Raw genomic sequence first — 14,192 nt, forward strand, 5'->3', positions numbered from 1 at the left:
GGGCACCAGTTTCAAAAATAATTGCACATTTCAACTACATAGGTGACCTAGTTTAAAAAAAATCATCATATACACAGCGCTGAAGTTTCCCTTTAAGTATGTTGATCCAAAATTTGCACTTAGTGAGACGGTGTGACAGTTTGTCAGACACAGGAGTTTTCGCTTTGATTAGATGTCATTCATGCCTCTTCACTCTGTTGTCTATAACTATTGATTTGACAATTTCACTAACAGGAGTGATTGTTCAACAGTCTCATGTGAAGGATTCTAATATATTTTCTACTTTTATTGATCCTCAGTGTGCTTTGTCTCCTATTGATTAATTATGTAATTAAAACACCTCCCCATTTACTGACTGGCTGGTTTTGTTTTCATACCAAATTTAGACAGAGATGTGCAATGACTCATTACCTTTTGTTGGAAAATTTAAATCATTTTACCACATTGAATCATACTGATATCAGTGATGGCTTGATAGCATGAAGGCTTCAGGAAAATACACAATGCTATCATTGTCCATCTCTACACAAAAGCTGTTTGTCAATGCCTTGCAACTGAAAGTTTAATAAAAAGATATGATGAACCATATGTGCAGAACTTCACCAATGACTTTATTGTGACACTGTATGAAAATGTTTAGGAACTAACTTGTATGTAATGGGCACAAGGTTAAGATGCATTGCTTTTGTATCTGGTTTGACGGAGCTGAATGGATGCAGCCTGCACAAATTATATCTTTCTTTACTCTGGAATCTTATATGTCACACAGCAATGTGTATATATTGACATTATATTTACATTTATATTCAAGAATGACAGAGAATCTTTTTGATGATATTTTACCAAGATCCCCTATGAGTGCCATTGTGAGCTCCAGACATATGGCACATCAATGTGAGCATGATATTTATTGCAGTGATTGCCGGTGGTGAGTGTGATCTGACTTATTTGCTCCTATGGGACACCTGACACCTCTTTGATGTAAGCCTCTCAATTTTGAAGTCCTCAACTCTATGGGCACTGTCACAATAAGGAGAAGGGGTTTATCTGTCAGGGGGACCATCAGACATGATTTGTTGATGATGTGATTTTCATCCCATAGAGTATATGGCTGCATAAATAAAGGCTTCTAAACAGGTTAAGCACTGAGGCGACCTGATGATGGAGCTGTGGCATAATCTCTGAAATGAAAGGAGCAAACTCTGGTGAGAAACTAACACTTCAGAGCCTCAAACTGAGCCAATCTGCTTAATAAACTCTGATTTAAGAGTGTTTAATTTGTATGTGTATGATGTTCTCTGAAAAGTTGGAATGTAAACAGAATAGGGTTGTCACATTTAGATCATACCATGAATACTGTTTGGTTCTAAGGTCTCCACTAATTAATGCATCTTTTTTTCACCTGTTGAAAGTTCCAGCATTTCCATACTCAGGGCATCGGGATCCTGTTATGTCACAGATGAAAGCCTAGTCACACACACCACCCTTAATCCCCGAGCTTAGTAATAGCAGTCGATTTAGGAGTATAAAAGTCATTTTCCCCATGCATCATGTCGCATCTGTGCAGGTCTTATAGCAAAACAGCTTTTTTTTACAGACAGTAAAATTCCCTGTCTTCAGTATTAGCCTTCTTTGTAGTTGTTCAGCATTTTATTTGACTTATCATATGCTAGGTTCACAACTAAAAGCCCTCAGTACAAAACAGATTTCCTTCACATTCCAGGTATCCAGCTTGTCAGTACAATATCAATGCAAGCATTGAAAAAGCGTTACTTTGAAAATATTTTTTTGATAATGGCCAAACAGCGATGACCCTCACCCTGCTGCTCTTGTTTAATTGGTCTTAACCACTCTTTGAATCAGTGTATTATTAATTAATGGTTTCACACTATTTTGCCTCTAGCATTGCCCATGACTGCATTTTAAATCTGGTACTTGCTGTGTTTGTAAGGTCAAACTGTAGGCGCATACTTCAAGTCATGTGTGAATGAAGGGCACTCAGACATGTGAGCATCCTTCAGACCAGAAAGAAAATAAATTCAATCCAAATACTGTAAACAAACTTCCAACACCGTGCATTGCAATTCAGTTTCAATGATTCATCTCTTTAAAAAAAAGATAAAATACAGGCAAAGTCATACCACATGTGCACTCTTAAAAAACTTTACCACCATCCTCAGGCAGCAAAGAGGGATTTCACAAAACATTTGAGGCCTGGGGCATACTTTATCCATTTTATATACAGTAGATCTATTTATTATTCCATGGCACATGTGCACATTTATATTTTTGCATTAAAATGCTTTTCTCCCTTCAGCGTTTTCCCTGGAAAGCCTTTCTGTGTCTCCAACTTCACCTTTCATTGAACCCATAATCCAAGCATTCAATCACTTATTTTCATTTCTATTCAAGTACTGTAAACAATTCCTGTCCATGGCCACCACCCACTCTGTCTATATGGAGTCCTAAGGTGTTCATTATTAAATAAATAAATAAATAAAACAAAAAGAAAATGTTACTTTGTAACTCTGCAAAGTGACTGATGAGAATCAAACCACAGACATGACATGACTTTAAACGTGTAATGTGACCTTGTCTGTTTGTTAAACTGACTGCTTTGCTATTTCTTTCTTGTAAGAATTATGTGTTGTACATTGTTGAGCCAAAGACAATTTTCCACCCTGATGGATAAGAAAGATATATTCTATTGTATAACTATACTGTATATAATCATTATTTAAGTAATTACATGACAACTCACATTTTGATTTCATTAATTTGATTATTGAAATGTTTTTTTTCAATATTCCCCTTTTCTGTCTGTATTTTATGTCACTGTTTTGGAAGTGGTGTTTTGAGAATGACCTCTGGCAATTTTAGGAGGCTCAACTTCTGCTACTAAATTTAGCCAGCTAAACTGGCTTTTATCTTCTGCTTTTAATCAGCTTAACACAACTGCACATGTTACCTAACTAGCCAGATAACTAGATCAGTTGGCTTGTAGGCCTAAACTAGGATTATTATTCAGCATCAGAGTTTTTTCTTTTTTTCCTTGTTCATCTTAAATTTTCAACCTATAGAGGATTGTATGACTGTGATTTTTAATTTCATAATGCCTCCTTTATTCTATAATATGAACACTTTGGGGATCAGCATATTTAGTCATGCAGTTATGCCTTCTCACCTCGCACCACGATGGTGGTGGACTTCTTGGCGGGGTTTCCCACATTGTTGCTGGCTACGCAGCTGTAGACTCCTGCCTCATCTGAAGTGATGGCTGGCAGTGTAAGCGTGCCCCCCTTCACCAAGCTCCTCTGTGGCAGGCTGTCATTACTGCTGACCCATGTGAGAATGGGGGGCGGCTCCCCACCTGTGGTGATGCACACCAAGGACACCGTCTGGCCAGGATTCACCACAATTGGATCCTCCACCAGCAGCTTGATTGATGGGGAGGCTGTGGAGGAAGAGCATGTGGAGTCTTAGAAAGATTGGTAGTAGATGGACATATTTGGCAGTTAAGACAGTTACAGTTTAAGTCCATTGAAAAACTGAGCACAATCCTTATTGAATTTTGATGTTTTCAAATTGCAATCTGATTAGAACATGATCAAAAACAGTATTTTCGCACATACATTTGTCATTCAGAAAAGTCAGTAGTCTTTAAGTACCTGTCTTATTGGTGAGTTTGAAGATAACACTGCGGTCAGGAATCCCACACACATTTCTTACAGAGGCAATGCAGCTGTAGTTGGCGTAGTCTTGAGGACGCAGATTCTTCAGCTTCAAAATCTTCGTTTCCCCCTGCAGCTCAGACCAAACCAACACTGGTATGCAAATGTGTGTAAAGAAATACCAACATAATCAAGTAAAAGAAATGCAGAAAACTTGGTACTGAGAAAAAGATGACAAAGGCCAAGCAGCTCCAAAGAAAGGTTAGAGAGATGAATATGTATACAATTTTAATGAAGCCAAAAATGAAAAAAAAGAAACAATTCAAGAGAATTATTGTAAAATCACTATAAAAAATGTGAGGGTATTTTTCGAGAAAATTAATGTGTCAACTTGCTCAATATGAGTATGTGGATTAGCCTCCAGTCAATGACCCTGTAGTATTTTCATCGTTCAGCAAAAGAAATATGGATGGGCTCAGTAGGGGATCTCTCCAAAGAAGCAGCTATCTCACTGAGAATGTGCGTTTGATTCCAGCCGCGCCTGTCAACCATTTGCCCCACCCAGAAGGCTATGATGAAGATGTGAACCTTTGATTTAGCTGACTCCGATATGGCGATTAGACCATGAGTTAATGGCACGCTGCAGCAGTCCACACAACATGGCAATCACTGACGTCTTTCAATCCCTTTCATATCCAATGACGCTCATGGATAACTTAATTGTATTAGATTAGCCATGGACCCAGCACTCCACTTCCTTTCTTTCTCTGTCACCTCCTCTGCTTCGGAGCAGATATCCGGATATGAGGGCTGCTGTTTTCAGAGTGCAAGCTTTACTCACAGCGGGGGACGGGGGCAGATTGGGAGGAAAATATATTTGTTCTGTTAGGTCAAAATATTTTATCTCCAGCCTAATTTTTCTGTCTTAACTTACTTTGTTCTGGGGATGCAGAATCATAGCCAATTGAAAAACTGGGCTTTAAATGGTTAACTCCTCGAGATAGACAACACGCTCTAAGTGCAAGAAAACACCAAACCCCATCATAAACATCCAACCGTATCGACTACTGTAACACGGCGAGATGAGAGATGAGAGAAGAGAGAAGAGAAATGGCTCCATTATATACCGTCAATGATCGGGCTATTCCCTGACACTTTGTGGGGAGATTTGTGGATCGAGAGGTGGTGAAGAAAAACACAGATAGCAAAGAGGACAGGGTTGGTAGAATAAAAGGACAGCTGTTGGCCTAGCTTATAATATCTCTTGATACTTTGAGTTGAGAGTAAAAATCTTCAGAACACACTGCTGATGCTTTCAATGATTTTTATTGAAATTGAGCATCACAGAGAACTGTCTGCAGTACAGTCCAGAATTTCCTAGTCAAATTGAAGACCTCAGCTCATGCAGAGAGAACCCTAAGATGAATGATGTTACGCTGAGGCCAGGAAAATTCCAAACCTCTCCTGTGTGTGTGGGGCTTTAATACCCACATTAAGGCAGACTTCGGCTGTAAACATGACCACCTAAGTACAAAAAAGCATGCTCACACTACACTTAATTATGAACTTGTTCTCCGTGTAGAGTTTAAAATGCCACCTCTGTATTCCTACAGCGTCTGCGGTCATTAAAAAAAAAGTAAGCTGATAAAAGATGCTGCAGACACTGGAGTGAAGCTGGAATGAAGAATAATGGAGGCGGGAAGGTATTGAGACGAACTTAATTCACTAATTTACTTGGCTAAAATGGAGGCCTGGACTCAAATGGACACGGCTTGACCCAGTGGACTAGATTTGGGTCAGTTGTGAATTTGTAACTCAATTGTCTGTAGATGCTCCAGGCAAGTTGAGATATATTGTTGAAAAATAATGCTATTAGCCATTGATATTAACAAATTACTGTGAGTTTGGTCAGGATTTATGTTGGGGTTGCACTCACACAAAGCTAATCTCGGGGTTTGGGTTGCACTCAAATTTCAGACCCAATTAAAGCTTTAATAGAGGGCAAGATGAGGGAGCGAGGGAAGGAGCAAAGAGGTATGAAGAGCAGGATGGGGAGACGCGGAGTGTCTGATGAGGCCCAGTTGCACAGCTTCCTCAGCCTCCTTCACCCACTCCATTAGTTCCCAGCCATCTTTCTCCATTTGGCCAAACATCAATTTCACTTCCTTTTTTCTCTCTCTGTTCCTTAAGCCTCTTTTCCACTCTCGCATGTCTTTTTTCCCCTTTTCTCGTAGATTTCCTTTCTCTTTGCCACCCGATTCAACACACAAATCACATTCAATTCAATCAATTCAAAGACTACAATTCCCTTACTAGTGACAGAACAATCTCAATCAGTTCTTTGTTGTCTGCACAAGATCCTTTTTGGAAACAAAGCTTCTCAATTTTCAAATTGTAAAGAGAGAAAATCCACTTGTTTAATTGAGGTAACTGAGAAAGGAACTCAAATCTTTCTGCGTCTGCAATTTATTTGCAATATGCATGTAACTTTGTGAAACTGGGTTAGTGAAACTGATACTGCTATCCGTAGTTGGCTGGGTAAAGAGTACAACTTTTACTGTCCCACAGCCCAACAAGGGGTAAGTAAGTTTAGGGGTTGTTTTTTGAATATAAAACAAACAAAAAAAGATCATAAAACCTCAATTTCAACAATGGATGACAGTGCTATAAAGTGAGTAACCTGCATCAGGACGTTATACAAGGATTACAAAATCTCTTGCTCGAGGTATAAAAGCAACATTGTCATTACAGTATTTCACATTGTAATGTGTCACCATTGTTTTTAGGCTCAATCCCAGAGAAGACAGAGCCTTTGCAGTGGCTGCTCCAAACCTGTGAAACAGCCTACCATACAATATCCAAACTGTTCAGACCCTGGAAAGTTTTAAATCATTGCTTAAGACTCAATTCTTTGAATTGGCTTTTAATCCTAGTTGAGCTTGACATCCTGAATTATATTTTGCTTTTATCTATTGTGATATTGTGATATCTATTGTTTTTATAGTTTATCTTACTCATCATATCTTGTGTCTTATGCTTGTACAGCACTGGTCAACTGAGGTTGTTTTAAATGTGTTATATAAATAAACTTTGACTTGACTTGACTTTGTTATAAGATGTGTTAATTCCTTAATTAGCTACTACAGCTCACTCACCTGTGCTGTCAAAATGCAGGATGGGTGGGGAGGAGTGTGCGTTGTTAGGTAATGTTATGACACTTCTTATTTACTGCCAAATGATGTTAATAAAGGTCACCATTTACATACGTGTAGCGTCATTAAGGCTCTACAGTGTGTGTCGAACATGTTATATATAAAGTATATCAAATAGATTTAGATTACTATAATTAAGCAGTTGAAAAGCCAGACCTTTGCTGTCAGACTCTATTGATTCAGTCTATATCATTTAGTATTTACTTGATGTACAGGGCTGTGCATTTTTACGGCAGTTATCACAGCCATCATGATGATGAAATCATTGAACTGAGTGCTGTAAATACAATAATTATTACACACTTGGAGGCTTTATTCACTCCGTCTTTTGTCTTTCAGCCTTTATAAAACAAACGCGCAATGTAATACAAGCAGAGAGAGCACTGCGTCGTGAGGATTTGATGAACTTAATGAATGCCAAATCCGTTTTGTAAAAACTGCTCCGCTGTTTAATCCTTGTTTTAACAATAATCTTCTCTGGCATTCTTTTTTTTCTTTCTTTTGGTGACACAAAGATGGCCAGAGCAATTTCAAAGCAACACCCACAGATGGCCATGAGAGCTCTATCTTAATATGAGAGAGCGCTGTCTGAAAGAACTTCGGCAAATTTAGCTCCTGATGAACACATCTTGTGCGATGCCTTCTAAAGTGTATTATGGCTGTTTCACATCCTGTCTTATCAGCCTGTTTGTTCTTTCTCTGTAGCTTGCAGGGGAAGGGTAAGAGATGCATGTTTTCATAAGAGCCAACATAAAAAAAAGTATCAAATTGTTAATTAATATGTATGGTGTTTAGTGAATTAAAGCGTATTTTCTTTGCATTTATAGTGTAATTCTCTGATTTGATATTTTCTCCAAATCACGTTGCCTCTGTCTTACCTGTGTGAAAAAGGGCTCGTAGATCTCCACACCCTTGTCCGAGCCCTGTGTCAGGACCTCTCTCCCACGATGCCAGCTGTAACGCACGGGCGGGTTGGAATTGGCTACACAGCGCAGAAACACAGTCCTCTCATAGTAGAACTGTTCCTTAGCTTCTCCTATACTCTGGTGCACCGTCACCACTGGATCATCAAGGTCTGCAAGAGGAGCACACACAGAAAGGGGGGAGAGACGCTATCAATAAACACTTTTCCATGAGTTGTTCAATTGATGAATGAGTCAATGATTTCTTGGATCAATCAATCACACACACTGTATTTCACCCAGGAATAGAAATATGTATTTGCCTGGCTGTGGAATTGATGATAAACAAATCAGGTGTGAAATCTTTATATTCTCAGTGAAGACAAATAATCTCTCACAATCTGCACTACTTAGTTGGTAGTTAGTGGTTAAAGCTCTGACCAAAAGGGTCAGAATTCTCTTTGCATTAGGTAAGGCAGTTATCGGCATGCACGCAGGAGTCGATGTCTGAAAGGAGGTGAGAAGCCCACTACTTGAACTACTTAAGTCAATAGGATGCAGCCCAAGGGCACATTGACATCCCAGTCAATGAGCGAGCTGATGTGTGTTCCGAGTCGCACTCCATTGTGAGGTTCAAACATGAGGTTCAGCGAGGATGACAAATACAGTGCACAAAATGATGTTTGATGTCCGTCACTTCAAAGAATAACGTTTGGCTGGCCTTCTTTTCTGATTTGGCCACTCTGTGATTTGACACATCTGTTACTCTACCCATTTCCCAACAGATCTGAAGGAAGTTTTATCCAACGTTAGACAGTTGGTTATTTGAGAAAGCGCTTGTGGTTGATTAAATGGATTCAAAGTTAATCATCTTACCCGGCTATCGCATTAAGCCTTGGCAAATGGTGTTCATCATAGCTGTGGTGTCTTTTAGCATGCTAATACTCGCCTTTTAGATTATGTCCATTTGCACGCTCAAAGAACGTGGGGAGCTAGCTGTTTCCCTTTCATCTCTGTCCGAGATGCAATCAGTTTTTACCACGAGCAAAAAGGCAATTTAAGGGAGAGGATGAGAGAAGCTAATGAAAGTTATCCCTCATGCTAAAATTCTATTTGATAAAGGCTGACCTTTTGCATATGAAGGGGAAAGTGATTGAGTGTATTAATGAGTGTGTTAGTGTATCAGTGATTGAGCAACAAGGTGGATGATTGAGTGATTGAGAGAGCTGGTGTGTGTGTGTGTGTGTGAATATGTGAGCGGGGGAGTGAGTGCGAGCAATTAGTTTACAGTCAATGAAATATCCAAATCTTAAACGATTATAAGCCTCCAGAGAAAAACTACACACACCTTAGGTATTATTAATGGATGAATTCATCACTTTTAATTTAGTAACTGTGGCCCACCCCTGGATTTGCTGAGGATGAGGTCCTAACCAAGGTGCCTATGGGCCACAGAGCACAGCATCCAGCCTCGACGCACCGGCCCGAGAATGCTGATTCCTCAGTTTCATTAAAGACATGTTCTGCCCTACAGCCCCTTAATCAAAATCTAGCAGCGGTCAATACTTCATCCAGGATCCATTACAGTGTCTCAGGTAAGAGCAATTACCTTTGGTGGGGGGGGGGGGTGTTGGGAATAATAGGGGAGGGGGTGACAACGTTCGAGAGAAGACAGAGCGATTGTGGGGCCATTTTAGAGGAGCAGATTGCTTTAAGTAAATACACTGATTCATTATAGAGAGGAGAAGGAGGAGGAGAGTATGAATCCTACATCTAATCTGACTCTGCCGAGCTTCTCCCTCATCTGTTTCTAACGTCAAACAGTCAATTTACCAACTGTGGCAGAAACAGAGTGATTCATTGACAGTCCTATCTACCTTGGGATACACGTGTCTGTGAGTGCGGGACTTGATAGGAGGTTGTCTTTTTTCTTTTTTTTCTTTGTGGTGACAACAGTGTGAGAGTGTGTTTGTGTATAAGGTATGGAGTGGTTTGAGCTATTAATAGGGCAAAAATTATATGCAGAGAGGAAGTGGATGCTAGGAGCGCAAAGAGATAAATATGGAAATATGGAAATGTACGCACTGGATTAAAATTTGATGAATTTCAAACAAAATTCCACCTCCACCATCAGTCTTTCTCCCGTAAGGATGTTGTGTGTGTGTGTGCGTCACTCTTGTGCAATTAGCTTCTGAAGTCACGCTTGACTGATTGTGCAGCTTAAATCCCTGAGCCCAGAGGAAAACTGCGGTGTATAGGCCGCCTGCGCCAGAGTTGTTAGGGTTTGTAATTGCAGGTTTATGGGTTCACAGGCTGGTAAATCTGCCCATGTACAGCTAAACGCTACAGTGAGCTAACCTTAGCATCACTCCTGCTCACTCTCACCAACCATGACGAGTCTCAAAGCTCTGGGTTTCTCTGATATTAAGAGACGGGGGCGAGGCAGCATAACACACGAACGTGCAAACCCCAGACGCATCGCGTGTGAGTCAGAGGTGTCACATGACAAGATGAGCCTATTTCTCTAAAAGGCATGAATCTTTTTATTTTCTCAAGTGAGAGAAAAACAAGAACAAAATTTGAAGATGTTGATATTCCCGTTAGAATAGCAGAAAGCAGATTTTTACTTCATAGGCTTACCAAAACATTTGTTGGACAAATAGGCACAAACAAGTGGTTTGGATAAAAGAGAAGCAAGATGAAGACTAAAGAAGGTGCTTCATTATCACATCAAACCATAGCTCCTTCCTTTCATGTCGCCCACCCTCCCTCCAAAAAAGGCAGACACCTGCACAAAAACCAACACACATTACCTCACCCCACCTACTGTACCCACACTCAGCCACCCACACACACACAAACACACACACATAGACACAAACATCGTACTACAGACCGTCTTTGGGCTGTCTCTCGGGTGTTAATCTAATCCAAGTTTTTCTTGGCTTTGATGTCTTTCACTCTCTGACTGATCTGTTGAAGTCACCTGGGAAGAGAGCACCTATCAGTTTGTCAGCCATGAGCGACAGAGGCCCGCGATTAATTTCCCCTAATCACTGTCCCAGCGTGATTACCAGCTAGAGCCACTGACCTGAATGACATTTGTGCAATGTCTTTCATGAGTAAAAAACAGCCCTGTTATGTCAAAGATAAGCTGTTTGCTTTTATTTTACGCCAAGAGACAGCCAGAGGGGGGAGACTGCGGTCAGAGAGAAACAGAGACAAAAGGAGGTAAAGGAGGCTGAGAGCATGTAAACAGCTTTAAATTACGGCTATCCAGATGCAGGGTTAATGAGGTGATGACACTGTATAGCACTTGTCTCCTACACTCTCTCCAAATAAGTGTGACTTGCTCTCTTTGTAAGGAATTTTTTTTTTGGTACAAATATGGGAATGAGGCGTAAGCGATTAGAGAAGTTATTACCTGGCAGTATGCCCTGTGAAAGGCCTCACCTTCAAGCGTCTTTTTTAGAAGCCAGAGTCCATAAGCAAATCCTAAAAAAAAAGATAGAGCTGCTTCTACATAAATAGGAAGCAGTAAAAGGTGAACTTATATTCTGGCTCTGCTCTGTTCAAAGGCATGGCTCTGATGATGGTTGGCTCCGGTCTGAGTTTAGATATTAGAACTGGCTGCTGAAAACCAGACTAGATTAAATGACTATCAAAGGCATCTGTTCATGCAAATTTATATCTTTTAAATCATTAGTAGCTGTTTTTTTAAACAAAAAAATCAAATGAATACAAAAAAGAGATAATGGGTGGCAGATAGATATGAGAAACATTTCTAAATTGATACTTAATGCGTGGGTTCAATGTACTGAAAGAAATAAAACACAGATAATATGTAACATCAGTATACTATGTGTAAACACACTACATCAAATATGTCAGCACAAGTAAAACATGATATAGATGGTGTGTAATTTCAGTTTTCTGAATGGTGGGCTTTAATGCATTTCATTTATGTGGGTCAAAAGGTTAATAACCCATATTGGTGATATATAACACCCATCTCATACGGAGGCCTTTGATGGAATATGTGAATCCGGCATGTAATTTACTGTCAGAACATTTCCTTTCTCTCCATCTCTCAACCCCTTGGCAACAGTGACCTCTATCTCATGGTTACACTCCACAATAACTAGCTCCTGCTAGCTGTATCTATTTGGTGTCAGCTGTTGCTTCGCACTAAAGTGTGATTGTGGTGGTGGATGGATGTGTTCGGAGGGTGGGCTAGGGCATGATGCATCTATTTCTGCAATGAGTCCACTCTGATGATGGCGCCTGTGTAACAGAGATATCTCAGTAAACTGAATATCATTCTCCGAGACGTGAGATACGGGTCGCAGCAGCTTCATGGGATAAAAGGAGGGAGAGGAGAGAAATCCAGTGAGGAGCTCGGTCAGTCAGTGTGTGATAGCTAAATGTGGCAGTGTAACACACATCATTGTGTTGAGAAACACACAAACAATGTTTGGATGCATCATACTGTAAGAAAAGTGCACCAGACTGCAGAATTAAAAAGGTGATGCACACATGGATACTGATCCATTGTTAATGGATATTTTATGATTACTGAGTTTTTTGTGATAATAATAACTTATTATACACTACGACGAAGATGTACAGAGTACAGTGACACCCACATAAATCTTCAAGTTGGAAGAACAATAAGACCTCAGGAATCACCCCATGCATAACATAAGCAGATTACTGTGAATAACCAGATTAAGGTATTATTTTGAGGCATTAAGGATATAATGTTTTCTATTATAGCCATGCAACTGCTTTGTGCACAGTAGTGCTTCCTCCTGTTTGAAGATTACTTGACTTATCAGTTGTTAGGGTCCTGGTCAACATTCAATTATTTGTTAAACATTATGCTTAGTCTAAAAACTTATTTTGACAAAGAAAATGCTGCTATTGCTCGAATTGGATTTTATACACTTTTATAGGTGAAAGAATCTTGTATTATTGCTCACGACTGACAGAGTATCAAAAACATTATATCACATAGCTCAAACAGTGATTCCATGATATACAGTACTGTATGTACATTATTTGTATCAATGTTTGGATAAAATGCATTATTTTAAATGATTTTTTTGACATTCAGTTCAAACTGTTTCTCAAATGTGTTACTACTAAGTATGTAAGAGTATTTATTTGTTATTTACCTTTGTTTTCTTCAACAATCAAATCAAGTAATATGTGATTACCAGGAATAATCAGATTATAGTTTGAAATGTGAAAGATGATTTTCACTTACTAAATGCAGGAATTGACTAGACTGTTTTAACTGGAGGTGAGCACTTTGTACATTTTCAAATACGTATCATGATATACACTTACAATTAAAATTCAATAAATTAAGGTATATCCTTGTATTTGTATTTGTACATGTATACATGTTGCATACAAGAAAGCAGAACAGTAAAATGATTGGACCTCATCATATCACTGCTGGTAATATTTATCTACAATGGCCATCGTCTTTGGAAATGTGGATTAATGTCAATCATTCATTCATTTTTTCAGCATTTTTATCACATGCATTAGTGACTCACAAGGTGCTTTTATTTTTTACTCTGTCTAATGAAAAATGTAGTGCTCACAGCAAAAGCCATGAAAGGGAGATAACAATGTGCAAACATCATCTATGTTTTCACAAGCGCTTGAAAACACACCTAATTAGCTACTTCTGTAATGAAGGTCCCTGGCATTTAGCATTTCTATATTAAAAATAGCAAACATTAACAAATGAATTGCAATGTTTTTATTCCGCTTGAATCAGTAGAACGATAATTAGTATCCGAATACTTGTGGTACTATTTCTTTTCTAATAAAATATGCAGGTTTATTGGGTTAAGCTGCTTTGTGTGTGGGTGGGTATGCGTGTGTGTGTGTGTACAATTCATTACACTGCTCCCCATCCACACTTTAATATTTGAAGTTTGGAATTGAAATTTAATCAGTCGCTTAGTTGCTAGGGGTCGGAACAACTGTTTTAATACACTGTAAAGGGGTAGACCTTTCAGATCGGGGGTTTATAAAGGCTACTCTGCCATCTCTGCCAGGAACGCAGTGGGAGTGGGGGGGGTCTTTAGACAAATTGGGTTAAGGTTTGTAAAGGGCAACACACCACCTCTGCCATAGCTGCTGTTTTGGCATGCCTCTGTGGTACTACGTAACAAGTGCTGAATTATTCATTAAGCATTGCCACATTCCTGCGTTAACTTGAACTTAAAGTTCTACTGGCGGAGGGGGAAGAGAAGTGCCTTCCTCTCTCTTTCTCTATAAAATCTCCTTAACTTGACTTCCCCACACTCTTACACACACACTCTCAATCTCTCTAGCATAGTGCATGCATTGAGCATCGAGGCAGTGGTAACTCACTGCCTTTTGAG

General features: G+C 39.4%; 1 protein-coding gene across 1 annotated transcript in view; it reads right to left on the reverse strand.

Annotated features, from left to right (window-relative positions):
- Positions 1 to 14,192, reverse strand: part of LOC133997289 (MAM domain-containing glycosylphosphatidylinositol anchor protein 2-like) — a 179,082-nt gene that overhangs the window by 87,444 nt on the left and 77,446 nt on the right. Inside the window, exons 4-6 of the mRNA XM_062436852.1 lie at positions 7,762 to 7,958; positions 3,669 to 3,807; positions 3,185 to 3,454 (exon numbers count right to left, since the gene is read on the reverse strand). Of these exons, the coding sequence (XP_062292836.1) occupies positions 3,185 to 3,454; positions 3,669 to 3,807; positions 7,762 to 7,958 (606 nt within the window). The remainder of the gene's footprint in view (positions 1 to 3,184; positions 3,455 to 3,668; positions 3,808 to 7,761; positions 7,959 to 14,192) is intronic.

The sequence above is a fragment of the Scomber scombrus genome, chromosome 17 (assembly GCF_963691925.1).
Source record: "Scomber scombrus chromosome 17, fScoSco1.1, whole genome shotgun sequence".
NCBI classification, from domain to species: Eukaryota; Metazoa; Chordata; class Actinopteri; order Scombriformes; family Scombridae; genus Scomber; species Scomber scombrus.